The following is a 23,354-nucleotide window of genomic DNA, read 5'->3' as shown; positions in this document are numbered from 1 at the left end:
AATGTTTTACTTTTATTTAAGCAATAAGGTACGAGAGGCCTCACTGTATCGTGAATAAATCACGGCTGAAGGGTGTTGTTAGGCACGACGTGAAGCGGAGCCGTTACCACATAATAAAAATATTAAAATCATATTTATTATGTTAAAATATATTATATAATGTTTTCATCAAGTAAAATCATCATCTGCCTTCCACTGTAAAAAGTAGTACCTAACGGCAACAGAGTGCTTCTATGCGCATCATTTCATGGAGCTCAAATAAAAACAAGTTAGGAACAGTTCAGTGTTGGGTGTAACGCGTTACTAAGTAACGTTACTGTAAATTAGTAAAAGTAGAGTAACTGATTACTGTTCATTTTTAAGTATTTTAATTACAGTTACGTTTAATGTACTTGCGTTACACAGTAAAATAATTAAACTCGCTGAATATCATTATTTAATTTGATTAATTAATCTTCTAAATGTGAAAGTAAACTCTGCCGCTTTAAAATCGTTGAAGTGCAGGTGCACGTGATTTCACTTAAGTTTGCTGCATACTCGTATCGTATTCTTAAAGCGGATGTTGGACTCGGCTGAAGCGAGTGGCTGTTTTGCGAAATGGAAATATGCCCATTACTTTAGTTTTCTGAAACAAGCAGACAAGAACATTACAGTCAAATGTATGCTATGTCCTGGGGAGAAAAAACCATCGGCCGCTGCACTGTCAATAGCACGAGTACTCAAGCACCTGACACGGCAGCATAGACGAACACTTCTGTGTGATCCTTCATATTCGACGGATAAAACTGCGGCAACTCCTGCTAAACAGGCAAAACTTGATTTTACTTCGGTAGCGCAGAAAAGTGTCTGAATGAGCAAGGTTACAGTTCACTTTGTTGAAACACATGAGATGATTACAAAAATGGTCATTACAATTTTTTAAATATTAAAATATTGCAAAATAGGCTATTATAAAAACTCCTTGAAATTCTAATTCACAAAATATTATTGAACAAAAACGTATTTCATTGAAAAAATGGTAAAACCACAGTAATTTCAGTGATGCAAATGCGTTTATATAATACAGTGACAATACTGCCATCTATTGGTGTTTCGGTTTTATATTTAAAGATAGGCTATTGCATTTTTCCAAACATTTTAGATTGGTTTAAAAAAAGTAAAATATATATTGAACTCATTGTTTGAAATTAAGTTTCACGTTTACAGGTTGATACATGTCATGTTTAACTTTTCTTAAGTTTCTTAAGAATAATATATATTTTTTGTTATTCTGGAATTGTGTTTCTTACCGAAAGAAGGTTACATTTCTTACAAAAAAGTTTATTATTATAGAATGTTTTCAGAGAATGTAATATAGATTATTAAAAAAGCTAAAATGCTAAACTATTTCATGTTTGACTCATGTTTTATTTAATTATCTATTATTTAAAGAGTTTAATTTCTATTTCTGTCCACTCAAGGTTTATAGGGATTTTAAGAAGTATTTAGTTAAATTACTTATTGAGTAATTAAGTTACTTTTTAGACACAGTAATTAGATAAGTATTTTAAACACAACATTGATTAAGTAATTAGTAATTAGCAATTAATTACTTTTTTAAAGTAACTTACCCAACACTGGAACAGTTCTCATGCGCTGTATTCATTATTTATAGCCTATACTTTGTATCACCATCATCATTGTTATAACAGTATGTGATAATTTAAACAAATACAGCTGCTTACTTCTCAGCACGAGAAAATGTCCTTTTCCCATGTATTGCCTATATTCCCGCTGCGTTTAGTGCCTAAATATACCTTATTGCAAAGTTGTCAATGGTTATAAACAGTTCATTTCTAAAATGGTTACAATAACAAAACACATAGGCACATATTTAATAATTATTTTATTAACTTATTTAATTAAATAATTTAATTAAAACATATTAACGAAACATGACAATAACATGTCAATAATTTGTTAATTTCGAATACTGCCTAGCTAGAGATAAACATTTTTATTAGTGCTTATTTACATTTATACTACAGGGCCGTTGAATGCTTGAATCTGATTGGCTGACGAACGTTCTAGAAGTGTGCATTATATTGCACAGCGCACGGCGAACGTAGTTCCAGGCAGCTTTAGACCGCAGTGCATGTCTATATCACTTCGCCATATGATTTCAGTTATTTTCAAAGGTCCTTACAGCCCAAAACAGCAAAATAACTAAAACCCACAATGAAACTGGCCAAACTAATAAATACAGTAAACATCAGGATAAAAACGACAGATTATTTCCATGTTTTTTTCCACAATATATTATGTTTTATTATGTATGGAAAGCACAAACTCTATTTCTCTCGCCCTCTCTCACTCACCTCACACACGCACACATATAACGTTACAGTTTGCACTCGCGTTAGCATTCAACTAATGTTGTTAGCGCTGCTCTGACGATTAACAACTTAAAAACGACATGACAGCTCTCACACGCGAGGTAACAACGGCGTGGTCTTGAAGAAAATGAACTTAAAGTTGAACTGTTAGTAGAGACGATGCTGCCAGTCACCTTTGAGAGACACAGACATGAGAGAGGTAAAGTCATACACTTAGTTTCTCTTCCTCACTCTTTCCGTCTGTCTGCTTGTCTTTCGGTCTGTCTAAACTTTATTATTAACGACATTATTTTGCTATAAACAGCCCAAGCGTCGTTCTACGAAAATAATGCACACCCGAGGTGTAACGGCCACTCTGCTTCGCGTCGTGACCGCATCACCACCTCAGGTGTGCATTATTTTCTAAGAATTCTACGGCCCGAAGTCAATTATTTCTTACTCATTTGAACATTTCCATTTATTGTTTCACGCATTAAAAATTTGTCTCATTTCAAATGGCTCCGTTGTGATATTTGATGTTGTTTTCTCTGGCTCAATATTGTCTGTTGCAGCAAGGATGTCGCTCCAGCGCTTTCTTTGATTTAAGTTCGGCCTCCAGTAGCTCTTTAGTGAGCTTTCACACTTATGTCCGCTTACAGACATTATTTCTCTTGAATCGAAACCAGCATCGGACAATCTCTGCACCATTGTGCTGCGAAGGTAGTGGTTTGTGTAAATCTTGCTGCCTGCTGCAAATTCTCGGCAAAATTTTTGCGAAGTAATTCACATCCATAGGCTCTCTGGTGAACCTGCAACAGTCAAATATATAAACAAACAATGAGATAAATAAGATTTAACATGGTAGATGGGTAAATTATGATTAGCAAATGATTTATGCGTCACAGATACATACCAAACGCATTTAGAGAGGTTTTTCCTTTTAGGGTGAAGGTAAAAAGCAGGTGGGTTTGATGGGAGAAGCGACAAATACTTTTCTGGAGAGTCAACAGGACAAAGAGGGTTTCCGGTCTGCTGGAACATGAAAACACGTCTGCTCTCCTTATTTCTTTCATTTGGGTCCTTGTGGTTTTTTGTTTCTTCGTTAAAGCTCATCGTGGCATACTTGAGACCATTTTTGTCGGTTAAAATCTTAAATGAGTCTGGCATGAGTTCCGGGTTCCCCTCTTTTCCCCTACACCCGAAATGCAACTGCACATCAAACCAGACTTTGTTTACAAGTCCTTCAGGTGTGCTGAGATTAAGCGCGTCGAACAGTTTAATGGTGCTGAATTCCTTAGCAGAAATCAGTGTGTGATGCTCCGTTTTGTCCCGGCCCTGTCTTCCCAGTGTCTTTACGACTCCAACAAAAACATTATTTGATGAGGTGTCTGTCATTAAACACCAGGACAAACTCAAAGGTGGATCGTTGAGATATCTGTTCAGACCTGCGCGTAGCGCTACATAACTGCTGATGCCATATTCTTCACCTTCGGAGTTTCTGGCTGTCCCGTAGAAATCATGGAGATGTTCGTTGAGTTCTGCCTTGGTGATTTGTTCAAAATCAATACTGAAACCCTTTTCATCACACCAGTCATAGAAGCATTTCACTGCCCATTTTGTTTGCTGCAAGGTATTTTTTTTAATTACGCGTTTTCTCAAACGTATCAATTTTATGTTTGACCACTGGAGCATGGCGGTTACATTTTTCACAAGTATTTCCAAATTGTTCATCAAATCACTCTAATGTCATTCCGCCTAGTAAATCAAAATTTACTTGAAACATTTTAGCCTGTTAGCTCTTATTGCTTTCTTCAAATAAGAAATGAATAGGCCCTATATTTATGTTGCTAAGGGGGCTCAATGATACACAGAACCGCTGAGTGAAGCGGTCGTAGCCGTGCTGTATTGTGAATAAAACACAGCTGCTGACCAATCAGAATTAAGGAATGGGGATAAAGGTGTTTAAACAACGAAACACACTAATTCACACATATTTGTGAATTGGAATATCAGATTCCCTACATGGTGAGTGAATATTTAGAATAAAAAAGGAAAAACTAAATAAAAACTATCTCTGTCATAAAGTGTTATTGTGTCTGTGTTGTGTCACGTGACAAGCATGACGCGTCACAATGGAAACAATAAGGGTGAATGTTCTAAAATAACGGTCACTTTAAAAAAACTTGAATATTTTAAACTCACCAGTGAAAGGGTTAAGGTCTGTAAGAGGACACTTAGTTTGTCTTAGTTTGACAAAGGAAGATAAATTTGTCCAAAATTGTATGTATTTTAAAAAATTGGACCAAAGAGCATAAAAGTGCCCATAGTCTAAGAATCACCTATGATTTTGTAGTTATAGACTCACGCATTTGTACTAATGTAAAAAAAATGACATTTTATATCTGAGAAACGAATTGTTTAGCACATTAAACATCTATTTGTGAACTTACTAAAAAACATACTCTCTAAACATACGCTCAGTATAAACATTTTAAATCCAAATTAAATAAAAAAAATAAAAAATTAAATTAAATAAATAAATATGATCTTATTATGGCACAGCAAAGGCTTCTTTCTGGCGTTATTACATGACTATGTCAAGTCAAGTCAAGTCACCTTTATTTATATAGCGCTTGTAACAATACAGATTGTGTCAAAGCAACTGCACAGTATTTAAACAGAACAATAGTGTGTAAGTAACGCATTATTGAAGATAATACATTTTAGTTAAAGGCAGTTCATCAATGAATTCAGTGATATCATCGTCAGTTCAGTTCAAATAGTAAACGATATCGCTGGAAAATGTCCCCAACTAAGCAAGCCAGAGGCGACAGCGGCAAGGAACCAAAACTCCACAGGTGACAGAAATGGAGAAAAAACCTTGGGAGAAACCAGGCTCAGTCGGGGGACCAGTTCTCCTCTGGCCAGACGAAACCAGCAGTTTGTACCAATGTCCGATTGTAGAGAACTCATCAGGTTCCTGTGGTGTCACACTGATAACATAAACATACAGTTCTCTCAAGTGTGAAACCTCATGTGATATTGAAGTGCTGCTTTATTTCTGAAACTCTTTTCCGCAGTGACCACGTATAAGGGTGTTTTTTTTTTTTCAAACTAGGGGTGCTTTTAGCCTTGTGAAGTTGAACAAACAAAAATGTTCAAGTCACATAACTCAGTCTCACAAGATTAAATAATTTGTCTAGTTTTAAGGTCTGTAAGAGGACAAACTTTGATTACAAGAGAAATGGTTAATATTTAATTTGAAAATATTAAAAAATTCGACCTGCAATGAACAAATGTGAATCTTATTTAAAAATAGAATAACATTAGTTTTTATATTAAGTAGGGCATGATCTCATACATTGAGGATACATTTTTTAATCTGTGATGATAACTTTCAAAATATTTTTTAAAAATGTGTGTGTGGTGGAAATGGTGGAAAGAAATTATTGTAAATGTAGGGACGCAATGTAGATTCCCAATGCTGGAACATGACTGTTTCTGGATTGAAACATTTGCAGTTATGCAAATCTGTTCTCATAATCCATATCAATTGTACTTTGTAACCATAAATGTCATTTCCACCACAGAGGGTAGTGTGGTGAAAATGACATTTCTGTGTTTTTTTTGTGAAAAAAATGGTAGATAGCTTCACTGATTGCCTTTAAATTATTACTTAGCATTTCTTGTATGTAAAATACTATTATTTACTTAAAGGTTGTATCAGTGATTCTAGGCTGAAACATAAAGTGTCACATTCAGCTGACCTTTCTTCACGATCCGCTCGCTGCCTGCCTCATAAATTGTCTGTGAAAAAAAACGTATACTGTGCGACAGCTATATTTTTTATAAAAAGTAATATCCATTTTACTAATGCTTAATTCAAGTACATTAATAGTTACCAGATAAGTCATATTTTTAAACTGTATTTTCATTGTTGACGTTTATAAGTTGAGCGACAAGGAGAAAACTGTGATTTTGACACATATCAGGAGGTTGAAAAGTATGTAAAAGTCATAATAGAAAGCTAGTAAAAAAAAAATGTAAGGGTGGTTTTATTGATAGCTTGAAAAAGGAATTTGTCCAAAATGATATGTATTTTTTTTTTAAATATGACCAAAGTACATAAAAGTGCCCATAGTCTAAGAATCACCCATAAATGGTTTCTCTCCAGTGTGACGATTCATGTGCCTGTTTAGGATTCCTTTTTGGATGAAACGTCTTCCACATTGCTGGCAGGTGAAAGGCTTCTCTCCAGTGTGAACTCTCATGTGTCTGTTAAGGGCTCCTTTTTGGTTGAAACTTCTTCCACATTGCTGGCAGGAGAAAGGCTTCTCTCCTGTGTGAACTCTTATGTGCTCTTCAAAGTTTTGTTTATAATTAAACCTCTTTCCACACTGAGGGCATGTGTAGGGTTGCTCTCCAGTGTGAATTCTCATATGAACTTCAAGGTTCTCATGTTGATCAAAACTCTTTCCACACTGATCACATGTGTAAGGCTGATTTCCATTGTGAATTCTCATGTGTCTGTTAAGGTTTCCTTTTAGAGTGAAACTCTTTCCACACTGTTGGCAGGCGTAAGGCTTCTCCCCTGTGTGAGTTAAAACATGTCCTTCAAGGCTTAGTCTATGATTAAAACTCTTTCCACATTGTTGGCAGGCATAAGGTTTCTCTCCTGTGTGAACTCTCATATGTCTTTTAAAACTTTCTCTTTGATTGAAACACTTTCCACACAGGTGACAGGTGAAATAACTTCTTCCTGTCTTTTGAGTCATTTTTCTTGAGGAAGTCTTTTTAGTCTGTGAACAACTAAAAGATTTTTCTCCATTTATGAAATCATGATCTTTCTCTTCAATTTCATTCAGTACTTTACTCTCCTCTTTCTGTGCCATCAGGTCTATGGTGAAAAAAGACAAATGTTAACCCAAGTTTAAAGACACGAAACAATACATCAAAACATTCAAACATGTAAAAGTATCAAAACTAACATACAACTCTCCTAGGTTACGTATGTAACCCTAGTTCCCCTAGGGAACGAGAGCTGCGTCCGAAAATGCTATGGGGAACGCCTTCAGCAAGATAAAATCCAGTAGAAAGAACGCAATGTCACGGGCAGATGACGTAGTGACCAGGAAGCCGTAAAGCACGCGGGGCGCGTGAAGCCGGCTCGAGACACATCTCTCGTTCCCTAGGGGAACTAGGGTTACATAACGTAACCTAGGAGAATTCCCCACTGGGAACTCAAGCTGCGTCCGAAAACGCTGTCAGACTTGCAAGCCTCTGCTTAGGGTGTTTGAGAACCACTAGAGCGAGAGGAAGGCCTAGCCTGGAGTGGCCCGAATATCGAGGCCAAGAACTTGAAAAATGTGAGAGGTGTGGACCAACCCGCAGCGTTGCAGATGTCAGACAGGGAAACGCCTGACAAGAAGTGGCCGTGGGGTAGGAGGGAACTTTAGGTACATAACCCGGTCTGGGGTAAATAAAGGCTTTGGTCATACAAGGAACAAAGTCAAGAAAGAAGGGGCCACAGAAAGGGCCTGTAATCGCCAGGATTGAGTGGGTCAACCCAGAAGTGAGCCGCTCTTTACAAAATCCCTAGCACTGAACCAACTGGGCAGTGGACTGGGTCGAGCCAGCTATTGCTGCACCATAAAGAGTTCTGGAATGCAGAATGACCTCTACAACCTCAGTTGAGATATCGGACGCTATGAGTTGTGCCCCCTCAGGGGCCATACCCACAGCTTCCACAACTCCGCAAGAGGAAGTACTTCCTGACGGGAATCTCCAAGGAGAGCCGTCGAGGAGAGTGAACAGGTCCGAGGACCATACTCGGGCCAGCCAGAACGGGGCTACTAGTAAAGGACGGACCCGGTCCCAGCACACCCTCTCCAGAACTCCCGGGAGCAGAGCGATCGGGGGAAGGAATACAGACAAAGCCTCAGCCAAGTCTGTACCACAGTATTGTGTCGACTTCTGCGTCACAAAAAGAACCACATGGGCTCGACCAAACTGGTCCAAATGAGCTCCACCACCTCGGGGGGAGTCTCCATTCCCCGGGCCTCAGCCCCTGTCTCAACAGGACATCTGCTCCTCATTGGAATTCTCTGGGATGTGAACCACCCTCAGCGAATGGAACTTCCCCTGGGTCCACACAAGGATCTGGTGCGCCAGCCTGTAAAGGGGGCGTGAACGCAGACCGCACTGGTGGTTGATATAAGAGACAACCACTGAGCTGTCGGTGCGCACCAGCACATTGTGATCTCCTAGGTCTGGAAGAAAGTACCTCAGAGCCAGCATCTTTAGGTGATTGACATGCCAAGTAAGATGGCGATCGCTCCACAGACCCCGGGCTGAGCAGCCACTCGTGACCAATTCCTAAATCGGTAAGGCGTGCATCCGACGCTAGCATAGGCGGCTACAAGGAGCTCCCAGCACCAAGCCCTGGGCAAGAACCAAGATTTCCTCCACATTTCTAAGGCACAAAAGCATCGCTGCGTGACCTTGATCATGCGGAGTGGGTTTCCCCTCGAGGGGAACCCTTTGGTTTTGAGCCATCCCTACAAGGGTAACATGTAAGGCAGGCCAAGAGATTATCACATTGGACACAGCTGCCATCCGCCCCAACAGTTTGTGGAACTGTTCTACAGTGAGTGACCTGCCCTCTCTGACTCCCCTGTGAAGACAGACTGGATAAGAACAGGAGACATGTGCGCATACATCGTAGTCGAGTCCCACACTACGCTATATAAGTGGTATATATATAACTATATAAGTGGTTCTCAGAAGTGGAGATGGCACACTTTTACTGGCGTTATCTGTAACCCCAACTCTTTCATGTGGACTAGCACAACATCTCAATGTTGTGTTGCCATGTGCTCAGATTGAGCTAAAAATCAGCCAATCGTCGATATAGTGAGAATGCGAATGCAGCCTCAGCGGCGCTACAGCGGCATCTACGCATTTGGTGAAAGTGTGGGGTGAGAGCCAGATCGAAAAGAGGAACCAGTATTGGAACGCTTTGCCCCCGAATGCGAACCTCAGGAACTTCCGGTGCTTTGGTAGGATAGAGATGTGGCAGTATGCATCTTTTAATCTATAGTGACAAACCAGTCCTCAGACCTGATCTGTAGCACGACCCGTTTAAGGTCAATTTTGAATGCTAGGCACATGACAGTGCTGTTCAGTACTCAAAGATCTAATATTGGACACAACCCTTCATCTTCTTTTGGAACTATGAAGTACCGGCTGTAGAACCCAGACCATCTCTCAACAATAGGGACCACCTCGATGGCTCCCTTCCTCAGAGAGTGTTTACTTGTTCCAACACCAGATCCTGTTTACAGCCCACCGTGGGAAGGACCCCGTAGAACTGGGACGGCGCAGCACCAAAATGGATGCTGCAGCCTTCATATACAGTGTGCAGAACCCTGTTTGAGACATCTGGCAAGAGTTCCATGCTGCCAATGGTCTACTAAGGGAATCAGTCTCTCAAGACTGACCTCGGGTGTTACTGGAGAGACTGGAACGGAACCCTGAAGCGGCGAACCGGCAAGAGATGACCGTTTCAGTATCAAAGTCCCGAAGGGGGGTGGGGTCGCAGGACTTTCACCTTCCCCAGGGAGGGGGAGAGAGCCGCAGAATAAAAACCCGCTGTGCTGTGATGTAACAGAGGAAACAGTTTGGCTTCCTGAAGGCACCCTTATCCTGTGATGGACGCACTCATCGTTAGCTTATGCGACAACAAAGAATCCTCAGCACAGGGTCTTGGACAGCAACCACCGTTTCTTCCACATGTCTAAGGTGAAAACCATTGGTCCTGAGCCACCACTGGAAGACTCATGTACAGCAGGCCAAAAGGTGTATGTTGGACACAGCTGCCATCAGACCCAACAGTCTCGTTAGAAACCATATAACAGTGAATGACTGGCCTTATGTCACTCTCTCGACTGCCATGGGGTCTGACTCAAACCGAGCAGGAGACAAACGTGCCTGCATCGTGGTCAAATCTCACACTACACCTAGATAAATGGTGCCAATTAAAATCATAATAATTAAGCATATGGATGCCCTGGAATCAGAGTGGAGCCAGAGCATCATCCACAAACTTGTAGGAAAGTGCAGGGTGAGAGTGGAATAAATGGGCAAAAGCAGAGGCTGCTCTGCACTGCAGCCTGTAAATTGTTTTAATTCCTCAGAATTAAAAACTATGGGAGCAGAGATAAACATTCAACTTCACACATTTACGTGTAAGTAGTTTGTGTCATTATGAATGAACACATTAATGAATGAAGATATTTATGAATGAACACAGCCCGCCCCTCTCTGCGGCTGTGAGTGCTCACGAACAAACTGCACATCAATTGTGTGAATCCCCGCCCTCTTTATTTTTAGAGAAGCGAAAGCAGGGAGACGATCAATACATAGTCTGCTCTTATGTGTACAGCGTCAACCTCCTCAGAGAAAGAAAGCTGCAGCAGCACAGATTCTCACTCGAGAGGAAATCTGTGCTGTGATTCCCACGATGGCAGCCTCCACTCTGCCTCGGCAAAAACGGGACTTGTGCCAAGAGCGAAGCTGCGAGCTCTAAATCAAAGGGCGAAGTACCGCAGTGCGGGCTTCAAAACCCTGAAAGAGAGCGCGCTAGATTTATATGTGTAATCCCCACAAACACAGCGCCCGTCCTGCCTCGGCAAAAACGCTAGCTAAAAAACAGAAGCTGCCGGCTGCACGCGCCCCACGTGCTTTATAGCTTCCCGGTCACTACGTTATCTGCCCGTCACGTTGCGTTCTTTCTACTGGATTTCACACGTGTTTCAGTGCATAGTCTTGCTGAAGGCATTTCCTTTGGGTGTATAATACCACATTTATACATGCAAATGGAAGAAATGTAAACTATACTAGAAATAAATATATGAAGAGTTTGGTTGCAAAACGCGATAAACGCCATTTTTTGACATTTGGATTTTATTATTGGAAATCACTGTTCAGATGTACCTTAATCTATGTGTGAATTGCTGCCATTAATAAAATTTAAGAATGTACATTTTAGGCCTACTACAAAATGTATTTTTTTCACAAAACGCGATATCCGCCAGACCAGTTTCTTTACAAAGTGCGATATGACCGTACGTGCGCGAGCTCAGCATCCCCTGGGAAGAAAGTCACCGCCGGTGAAGTGCTCCGAGTTTGCTTATAGATTTAACGATAATATCAACACAAAAAACATGTATTTTTAAAAAGAGGATTCAATAGGCTAACTAAAAAACGTTTACCATTTAATTGTTAATACTGTATGCGAGCTGTCAGTCACGTAGGTTAAACAGCTGTCTGTCAGTCAGAGAATCAAAGCTTCAGAGTCAAGCTAATGTCATGGATTTCGATGACAGATTGGAGCCGGTCATTCCAGCTGCTGTTGGGAGAAAGAGGAAGGCATCTAAAGAAAATCATCAAAGGGAGAAGACCAAACGGGCAAGGCATTCAGGGGAGGGAAAACATCCGAAAATGTATTGTGGTCATCGCGCGAGTAATGCTGGTCTGTGTCATGCCGACAAACTGTCATATGAAGATGTAGCCTTCAACTTAACAAAAATTTATAAAAACGCTACAAAAGTGGACCGGGATAAAATACTCCTCCGTCTCTCAACAATAAACAAATGCAGCAGGGAACGAGTCTCCGCTGATTTCAAGAAGGCCAGGGAGGTCCTGCGCTCCTCCCCATCACATGATGTCTGCAAGGCTACATTTCTAAGTTTATTTTTTAAATAATTAATTTTAATTATTATTATTATTATTATTATTATTATTATTATTACAGTGAAATTATACATTAAATATGACGGGGCGAGGCGAGCTTGTGTCGCGGACTCGGTGCAACAGAGACAAGAACTGTGACACCGCGTCTCCGCCCGCTCTGATCATACAGGTTTGGTTTTCGAAAATACACACACACACACACACACACACACACACACACACACACACACCCACAAATGGTTCACTAGCTTTTCTTAATGGTATTACAGTAGTAGAATATAGCCTAAGGTGGATTTATAGCGTTTTGCAAAAAAAAGAAAGAAAGAAAAAAAAAATTATGTTATGTTGTGTATGTTCTGGCCAAAACTAACTCAGAATCTTATTATCATTAATCAATTTTTGTATATACTATTCCTTATATTATATATATTTATTTTTTTATTTTACCAATTTAAGATGTTTGACAATGATAAGATAAGTATGTTGCATTATGGCATGGTTTTTGACTTATTTATGAACTATTTATCTACATACAATTAAATAAAAAATATCCTGGATTTTAAGAATATTGTGTCTCTGGCCTTCACTGAGCTCAAGTAATAGTTTTATGTACAAAAATTGTAAATTAACTTGACTGTTGATGTCTTAAATAATAATGTCAAATAACCAACATTTCTCAAAATGGATATATCTCGTTTTGCAACGAAACTCTTCATATACATTAGGGGTGGAGCCGAACCCGAATACGGTATTCGGAAAGGCACAAATAGCGTGTTTTTAACGAATACTTATTTCGAACAAATACCTTAATAAATATTTGTATTCGGGAACAAGAAAAACTTTCTATTAAAAAAGCTGCGTTTCCTCAGGAGACCGCAGTCAGTGTAACTCTTAAAAGAGGTGACTGACACAGGCTGCTCCACACAGCAACAGAGAAGACTCGGCTGGGTGAAAAAAGACTTCACTGCGTCACTATTTTTGATGAATATATTTCTGTACCTTAACTAGGTTTATAACTTTGGGAAGCAGAGTTTGATCGGGAGATTATTCTATTAGGGGCCGTTCAAACGCGCGCTAAAGTTCGTCGTTATTTCAAATGTAGAAGCGCGGTATGCACGCTCATAATGAAAGCAACGCTCACACGGTGCTACGCGCTCGTTTTTTCCAGGCGCGTCCACGCCGCATCGACATAAATATTCTATAATCTTTGGATAAATACATCTCAACTTTTCACAATGCCACATGCGCACGCAGGTCATGTGACAAGAACCAACAAATCAGCTTCACCCTTTCCCTTATATACCGTTGAAAAAATTGCCAAGTTGGAGGAACAGCTGATCATATCTGTACATGAATAACCATTTTTAAAGACATTTAATAGCAGAGCTAATGCAAGCAATTTTTTAATAATGGAAATCCATTTATGCTTTGCTGAAACTTCCGAGTCATCATTGAGAGATCAGGTCATGGTTGCTTAGCAACCGCAGACTCCACAAGAAAGAAGTTCTTTCAGAAGAAGAAAATTTTTATTTTTATTTTAATTCTGTCTGTTCAGCATCCTCCAACAAGGACTGGTGGTGGTGGGGTTCATAATGTTCATAATGGCATTTTATTAGTTGGTTTAACCATGGATGAGGTAATGGTTGTCATGTAATTTTTTTTTCAATGACGTTCCTTGTTACATATTCAAAAACATTAACCAATATTGCATATCAATAATTATTATAATGGATATAATTACAAAATACTTACACTATAACGTAAATTAAAAGTTAAGCGCACATTCTGAACACATTTTACACTTATTTTGGATTTTACTCGAATACAAATACAAATACAAATACAAATACTTTTCCCCCCTCAACAAATACAAATACAGATACAAATACCGGCTGCTTTGCACACCCCTAATATACATATTAAGTAAATAAATATTAAAGAGAACAATACATTTCAAATTTAACATTTTACATATTCTTGATTTTATGGCATTCAGCATGATTTCTGAAAGATCATGTGACACTGAAAGCTGGAGCAATGAAGAGGAAAACATTAAATATATATTCAAATAAAAAGCTTTTTTTATATTTTTGTATTTTTAAACGCAACCTTTTTAAAAAATAATCCATTAACAAATCTTCTTTGCCTTTTTTAAATAGTAATGTATAGGCCTATTTTATTTATATATAGATCATATATAGACCTATTTTAAAAGCCTATTTTAAGCCAAATATAACATTAGCCAATGCATTATATATATATATATATATATATATATATATGTGTGTGTGTGTGTGTGTGTGTGTGTGTGTGTTATTGAATGCTTTATCCTATGTCCTTTGTTCATATGTCATCCCATGCTTTATCGTTTCTAAATGCTTGCTATTGCTTTGCCGCCAAGTTCGGCAGCTGCACTACACTGCAAGCAAACACTCAAGTTAAAACGTCCATGCAAAAGAAAAGATGCACCGTCTAGTCTAGAAGCGGGAGTATTGTTGTAAACCAGCAGCCAGCTAACACTAACACTACTACACTGACCGCGAAAGGCGTGACAAGTTGCGTTAAAGCACATTGATCCTGTTATAGTCAGTCATTCACTATGAGAGCGCACGCTTCAGTCTATTAATGACGCATTCTGCGCGCTTATGCTACAGACAAGTTGACAAATAGATACAGACAGTGCGCTTTTAATGCATCCATTTTCTTTTGCAAGTTTCAGATCATACATTTCGGTTTAAAAGTCGTCTTAACCAAACGCCCCCCTAGGACATCTCAGCGCCCACTTTTCAAAATTATTGCTCTCCCGCTGCTCTCCCACTCGTTGAGAAACACTACTATGCAGTAGGGGTGGGACGATACAGGTAACTCACGATTCAATTCTGTGGCGATATGTGGCCCACGATATCGATAATATCACGATTCACGATATCTACGATATTCAATATATTGGAAGAAATTTCATCAACGATATATCACGATATATGTGACTGAAAAAGAAAAAAATACCCATAATAAGGAAATCTTATGCATTTATTAATGGCAACATTTCCAACACTGTGCAAAGAAATATGCATTTGCATAATAACTCACTGCCTCTTGGTCTTAAATGTAAACACTGTACAGCTAGACAGATAAAAGTGCCTGAACATTAAAAAACAACATGAACATTAACTAACATGTGTAAACCGTGATACTGAAACGTCAGTAGTGAGTTACTGTAAAGTGCTTTATGTTAACCTGGACAGTGGTCTCATCAATGCATATTCTTCTTGAGGAACACTAACGCCTGTTTCACACACACTCCGTCTGCAGTGCGTATGCAGTCCGTGTGCGTTACGTGTGCGATGCAGAAGCAGCACGGACTCATTTTGCTTTCACACAGGACACGTTTGCAGTCCGTTCCTGATCCGCGGCTGTTTACCACAAACACACCATTTATCCGTTATTTTGATTTCAAATACAAACGTGCTTTTTCAGCATTGTGATACTCTTTTATCACAGTACACTAATACATTTCTAGATATATTCACGTTTAAACATGGGTGCGGAAAAAAATACTCAACGCATTAGCACTGCAGACGGAGTATGTGTGAAACAGGCGTAACTGATCAGCATGCTCAACTAGCGGGTGCGTCTTTGATTTGTTTTTCGTTATCTTCCGCCATTCTTCTCACTTCTCTTTTTTTCAGGGTTTCTGCAGATATGAACAAGTGAAATTTAAGACTTTTTAAGACCTTTTTAATACCACCTTATATGAAATTTAAGACCTAAACCTGTAATGGAAATAGATATTATATTACATGCATATGTGATATTTAATGTGTTTAATGTAAAAAGTAAACAAAATTTCATGGCTGTCATAAATTAAATTTATTACTACGATATACAGTGAACTTTCCATATCAGCAGATACTATTCCACACAAAATATCCCCAATAAAAGTACCACTAGAAATATCTGATGTAAAAAAAAAAAATTCTAAAGCGATTTTTTTTTTTACTTTTGAAATGTATGCGTACCTTTGAAATTTATTTTATGAATTTATCAATAAATTCTAAATGGCTGTTAGCAGTGAGATTACATAATTTACACTGCAAAATTAAAAGTGAGATTAATGTTTTAAATACATTTATTCATTTATAAATATATATATTAGAAATGTTATATAAATACTGCGATTCTGTCTGAAGACGCAGTAACTTCCACAGAGGGAGAAAAAAATCTACAGTTGTTAGCAACTGCCCTTAGCCAAGCCCTATATTCAGTTTTTCCAAGCCCAGTATCGCTAAACTTGCACTTCCTCATAGCTAAAAAGTTAAATCCATTTGACTTCTTCGGTACAATCCGAGAGAGACTCGCGCCAATAACAGAAAGCTGATTGGCTATTGCATGCTGGTCTCATTTGTAGTTTAAATTCAGCAAATTATATTTGGAAAAGTGAAATAAAGAACTACAACACCACGGAAACAACAGAAAGAGAATTTAAATGAGCATTAGAGGTAGCGTTACATGGACATCGGGAAAATAAGACCTGTGTAAAATTATTTAAGACCTAGAACAGCGAATTTAAGACTTTTTAAGGCCTAAAATTTTGATTTTTAAATTTTAGACTTTTTAAGACCCCGCAGAAACCCTGTTTTTTCTGCGCTTCTTCTCTGATGTTGTAAGACAGGGGTGTCAAACTCAATTTAGGGTGAGGGCCGGATGAGAAGAAATGTGACCATAATGCATTAGGTTTGACATACGCACGTATACATGCGTACTGAGATGTGCAGATGAGCTCAAACGTCACTCGAATCCGCAGCTTCAAATAAATTATCCGCCCCTGTATATTTCTCTGATTTAGCTAACTGCACCCGATCTTCCTATTACAGTTATTCTATTCTAATTCTTAGTTTTGCATGATGATATGATGAATGGATGGTTCATTTTAACAGCTGATCTGATCACACACACATATATACGCTTAATAACTCGTTCTTTTAAAACAAATCCACGCTGAAAAGAATAACGTTAACTGACATCTGGACGTGACTCTCCGCAATCTCTGATGAAATCGGTCAGGTTTTCTCTATATTAGAGCTGTTCTGAACTTACTATATGAACGCATACTGGATCCTTGGACAGTTGGACTAAAAGGGGTTCACCAGTAGGCTATAAGAAATTTCAGATGGTAAAATTCTGTCTCTTTTCATTTTTAAGGTATTATTTTAGTTGTAATGTAGCCTACTGAATAAAATTAGTAATCAATAATAATTGTTATTTTACCACTCGCCTCCCGGACGGAGCGGGCAGGGTAACGTTAACGTAAAACAGTGCATCAACATCAGCAACCAGCTACGTCGTTAATGTCAGTCCTCTCATCGAGTGTTACAGAGAAAGCAATGAATATCTTAACTTTGTCTTTCAGCTGATGGTTCAAGTCTCTTGCAAGGTCCCCAATTCTTTCAGCCACTGTATTTCTTGACAAGCTAATACTGGCAAAAGCCTGTTTTTTTTTCTCAGGACACACAAGCTCCGCTGCCTTTACCATACACGCGAGTGCTTGCCACACATCTCTTCAGTTAGCCGACGTCTTCGAAATTTGATTTAGGCGCCGCTTTAGAATGCGCATGCGTGTTAGCGGTTCCTGCTGAAGCGCAATAGAAGCAAAATGAAATTATCAATAAAAAAATAAAAATGAATAAAACTAAAGACGATATTGCCGCGAATACTCGTACATGGACTTTATTTAATACTAATACTAATATATATATGTATAATACTAGTACTAATACTACTACTAATAATGATGATAATAAAAAAAAGATTTAATATGAAATATTATTGTTCAAAGCATTCCGTGGGCCGTATTGGACGACTTAGTGGGCCGTACTCGGGTACCCGAGTACGGCCCGCGGGCCGCATGTTTGACACCCCTGTTGTAAGATAACTTGTGTTCTTCACTGGCCGCTGCTTCTGCCACTTTACCCCTATTTACTCGAACAGCGCCCCCCGCAAACAGAATGGTAGATATTGGGTAGTGACAGTGACACTGACGACGGGTAAATTAATCATTTGTGTTGTAATAAAATATCGATATTGGCCGTTAGTGTATCGATTATTTATTGCGACAGAGAGTACAACAATATATTGCAATATCAATTTTTTTTCCCACCCCTACTATGCAGTATTCATCGTTTCCTACTCCCTGAGCACTGGAAATCCATTCAGATTTACTTCACTTCGGAACATTCATTCACAAATTTGCGCTACGCCACCGCCTGCAGCGTCTTCACACACAGATGAATCTAACAGAGAAGTGTGAATGTGACACAATTTAAATTAATGTCTTGCACGCTTCAAGACCCCCCCCCCCCCCTAATAGCTAGCTAATACAAGTAAGTTAATGTTAATGCAGCTTAAACATCCTGCCATAGTAGAAAATCACTCAAAATCAATAATCTAATCCAGGGGTCTTCAACTAAAACGGCTCGAGGTCCAGACAATTATATATAAAAAACTACTTATGTTTTTTTTTTTTTTTGTTTTTTGCGAGACCAGGGTATCTGCAGCATATTTAATCTTAAATTCTACACATTTAAATACTTTTTTTAAAGACCTAAACAAAATTTAATTAATAAATAAATAAATTATTAAAATGACTGTAAAAAGCATGATTTACAATTGAGATACAGATTTCCCAAAACAAAAAAGATTTCTTAAATTATAAAATTCACATTCCAGCCTTCAAGAGTCAAAAGTATCAATTCTTATATTAATTTAAACAATTATTGTCAATCAAGTATTATATTAATTAACATATATTTTATTGCCTTAATTGTTTAAATTTGTATAACACATGATCTTGTCGATCCATCAGATAACATTTACAACTCTACGTGTTTGGTGCTTAAAACCATGGACTGGTTTGTTTACATTGGTCTTTTTGACAACAGTAGACGTACGAGCTGATTGAAAATGTCAGATCATTGTCTTCCAGCAGGAGGCGCTGTCAGAATGATACACAAAGCAGCGCCGCAGATTACTTTGAAACGCGCAGCGCTCATATTTATTCAATGGATAACCTTATAAAGTTCCATCGCAATTCTTGCCTTTTAGCCACATTTAAGACCACCTGAAATAATTAGTCTTTCTTAACCCCTAACACTACAGTCATCAATAAATATGAAGAGCTTTATTTCAAGAACTGACTTTCAAAAACCCTTAGCCTACACAAAATACGTTTCTTTTTATTTTGCAGAAGAGAAATATTAGGGAAGTAAATTAATATCAGCATATGAAGTATATTCGTCTATCATTGTCTCTTAGAGAATGTGCACATTAGATGCTGAAAGCGCTGTTTTTACTTTCACTTTAATATATGCAGTTTTCACGTTGCTTGTGTGATATCCATTGGCTCACCGTCGTGGTTTAAAATATAAATATGTATAAAAATACAGTATAAAAAGATATATTAACAATATTTTGCGACGTAACCCCAAAATAATGCATTTTCCATCAACGTTTTTCACTCACTGAAAGCTACATCTGTCTGCCGATCTTTTCTCTTCTCACTGCACAGAAGATTGCACCCAAACGCTGACCCTAGTGTGCTTGATAAATGTATTTATTAGAAATAGCGTTCGGCATTTTTTTTATTATTATTATGTCAAAAGCTTTCACGGTCCGCATGGACGCATCTTGCGATCCGGAATCATACTTCGCCATCCGCCATTTGCGTGGTCGGTCGCAAATACGTGACATAGGTCACATTTTCAGGTCGAAAAATCCGGGATTCCGGATTAATCCGGAAAAATCACATCCCTGTCAAATGGAACAAACGTTATATGTGATAATAGTAACACACAAAAAAAGCAGAGCCAATTGGGACACGAGGACTGCTGTATTAAGCAACTGTAAGAGGTTTTGCAGGTAATTTGAGAAACGCTTTACTTATTTAGGATGTCTCAAAAACTATCAAGCTGGCATTGAAACCCTCTATTTAAAATAATAGAAATAATATTAATAAAAACAGTTTGACCCAGATGATAAAATTAATTAGGGGCCTAGCATCAAAGGCAGGCACCTTTTGTAATCACTAGTGTTCTTCTTTCCATTAAATCTATGGCAGCCCATAGAACCGCTTACATGAAAGTGGTGAAACTAAAGGAGAATCTCAACATGAACCACAGTTTTGTTTGAAATAAGAACTTTTAGATATTTTGGCTGGAAATAAGACAAAAAAATCAAAGTAAGAAAATCATTTTTTGCCGTGTGGCACTTCGTACACACTAGCATGCTTGCTTTTGGCCTGACAGTGGAAATGTGGTTAATAAATTCTCCTCAGTGGCCAGTGCCGGCGTTAAGGGTTGTTGTGCCCCCCTACACAGTTTTTAATTCATTTAATATACATTAAGAAGAATATTTCAAATAAATTAAGCATTGAATGTTCCATGATTTTTAATGTAATAAAAATGAAAAACTACAGTTGATGTGTGTTTATCTTTTTATGAAAAGAGACCCGTTTCTCTGATTGGTTGCGTCGCGGGCATCTCGTGCGGCATTGCGTCTTCAGTATGTATGTGTAAGGGAGAGCAGGACACAATCTAACACTTTTTGAATTTCGGGGTTTATGTAAATCCATGTGGGGTTCAGAGTAGGCTACTATTTTTTATCCACATTATTTTCACACGTCTAGTAGAAATATGTCCCTTTGTTTAATATTTACAGTGTATATGTTTTTCATTATTTAGCTCAAAAGAAATGAAGTCAAATGTGACAACATGCCCCGTAGGTGGGGTACGTTGAAACCATAGACTGTAAAAAATATGGACGTAGTATCCGTGACGTCACCCGTAGGATTCTGAAGCGCTAATTTGAAGCTCATAGTAGGCGGGATTCGGCGGCGCCATCTTGGAATCGCGTCATCGCGCGTCACTCCCGGATAATCAAAAATGGGCAAAAAGGCGGGATGTGGGTGGAGCTGGTTGCTGAAACCACGCCCGCCTAGAGCGACAGTGGTGGCAGCAGCGGCAATCCCCCTGTCACTCAAGTGGCCACGCCCTTAATTATGCTGAACTTTAAGGCTTAATATAACTTAAACCGATGAGTTATAAAAAAATTCACACCCCTCACAGTTGACATGAAGGGCAAAACTAGGTATATAGACCAAAACCATTTTTTGAACCAGGCTGTAAACATACTTTTTTATGCTGGGCATTTTAACATGGACTGTCAATGGGATTGACTCCCTTTTGCAGCCAGCCTCAAGCGGCCAGTCGATGAATTGCAGTTTCAGTCACTTCCGTGTTGGTTTCATGAGGGAGACCGGAAGGTTGCCCCTTGGTTGAAACACAACCATATGACAGCTTAAAATGTTATCTGATCGAATAAAAAATATATATACACAACAAACTAAAATATTTTGTAAATAAAATACATGTATTAACCTTTTCAAATAAAGTTATGACGTTTTTTTAAATAAAAATAATCTAATTTTGGAGTTTGAAAATGAACACATCGCAATCATGCTTGGAACGGCCCTGATCGCAACACACTGTACAGTAGTTTAAAACAATGTGGACAAATAGATGAAACACATTTAGACATTCAGAAAAACACTACCCTCCCTCCACACACAGCTCTCCTAGAACACGACACACATAAACCAGCCAAAATGCTTTACATTTCTTTAAATAATAATTTCTGAATATTAAACATCAATTGTCAGTCTTTATTCACCTGTTTCTTGTGGTTTGTCATTAAAATGTGTGTAAACTGCACCGCCAATGTCATAGAATAGCATAGTTAACAGCGGGGGAATATTGTCACACAGTGTTACAACGTTCCCCATCTGCGCAACTGGAATATAGTTAGTGTCTTCCGCTAGTTTGTCAAGCATTAATAAACTATATAAGCTGATAAATAACAAATTGGAGATTACAATAATAGCAGATTTGTCTCATTTTATATGAATTCTTAAAACTGAAATGAAAAATTTACTTAAGCCAGAAATGTACTTTTTTACCTTTTTTATTTTACCTTTTACTAAGGTAAAATAAATATATTCAGCGATATCTTCAAAAGGCTTTTAAATTTTGGCACACTTTTTTCTCTGCATAGCGTTGCTATGGCAACTAGTAAATACCGTAAATTTGGTTATGCCAGTTTGTGTGGAAGTATTTAAACCACGCGTGTTACAACTAACCCCCGAGTTAGTTTGTGCCCCACCATACCCGAATTGTATGAGTGTGCGCTTTCACTATATTGTTTTTTTTTAAGCCTCGTTTTTCCAAGTTATTGTTGCTGATTGTGTGCCCCCTCCTTAGATGTCGCGTGTCTGCAAATCTAATCTGCTATACAAGCTGCACATTGACTACTCTAAGATATTTACAAGTTTCATTTCTATAGTAGGCTATTGTCCCTTGAGAAGATATACTAAAATGGTTGCTGAAATTTGGGGTATATGGTGAGATACTGCTAAAGACAAATGTACAGGTCAGTTCATAGAATAGTCCAGCTTAGAGAATGAAAACCAACCTGTTTGTTCCTCAGTTTCTTCATGTTTGACTCTGAATGTTTCTTCAATCTTCATGTCTTCACTCTCCTCTTTAATAAATGCCATCTTCATATTAGTGTATATAGCGTGGATCTTAGTTGCTCCACCAGGATTTATTTTTCTGTTTGGAAACATTGCCCTGTTTAAGATGAAAATAATTACTATAGTTCAGTAGAAGTACACTAGTAAGGGTGATTGTTATTGAACTTAAATGATCTGATTAGACAAACACTCAAAACTTGAACTTACTATTCAGTTTTGATGAACATTTAATGATTAGTATATTACATTTACAAAAATTGCTATTCGACTTTAAGATTGTCTACAACACCAAACACATTTGCGATTGTTTGTAGAAGTTGTCATTACACATGTTTGAGTTTGTTCAAATTGTATTTAGTGTTTTGAGCAGCAGGTCTCTCAGCGAGCAGCGATTCGAAACAGTGAATCGTTTTGTGAAGCAACCGATTCAATTGACTCGGAGTGTCACTGTGGATGCGCTTTACTCACACAAAATAACGTTCATTATTAGACCAAATCTAACACGCAGTAATTCTACAGTTTAAATCACCTGTAAACCATATAAAATAGACTGAATACGTATGAATTTAAACACTTTAAATGATTGAGACTACAAACCTTCCTTCAACCGAAACCATACACTGATGCAGGAGCGCGCTGCAGCCTTATGACGTCACATCACCAGA

General features: G+C 38.3%; 1 protein-coding gene across 1 annotated transcript in view; it reads right to left on the bottom strand.

Moving 5' to 3' along the window:
* LOC141320837 (uncharacterized) overlaps nt 1–7,045 on the bottom strand; it is a 73,005-nt gene extending 65,960 nt beyond the window's left edge. Inside the window, exon 1 of the mRNA XM_073833332.1 lies at nt 6,671–7,045. Within this exon, the coding sequence (XP_073689433.1) occupies nt 6,671–7,045 (375 nt within the window). The remainder of the gene's footprint in view (nt 1–6,670) is intronic.
* Between the last annotated feature and the right edge of the window lie 16,309 nt (nt 7,046–23,354).

This window comes from Garra rufa, chromosome 1, assembly GCF_049309525.1.
Source record: "Garra rufa chromosome 1, GarRuf1.0, whole genome shotgun sequence".
In the NCBI taxonomy this organism is placed as follows: Eukaryota; Metazoa; Chordata; class Actinopteri; order Cypriniformes; family Cyprinidae; genus Garra; species Garra rufa.
The sequence above is the reverse complement of the archived record's forward strand: the minus strand, read 5'-3'. Positions and strand labels throughout refer to the sequence as shown.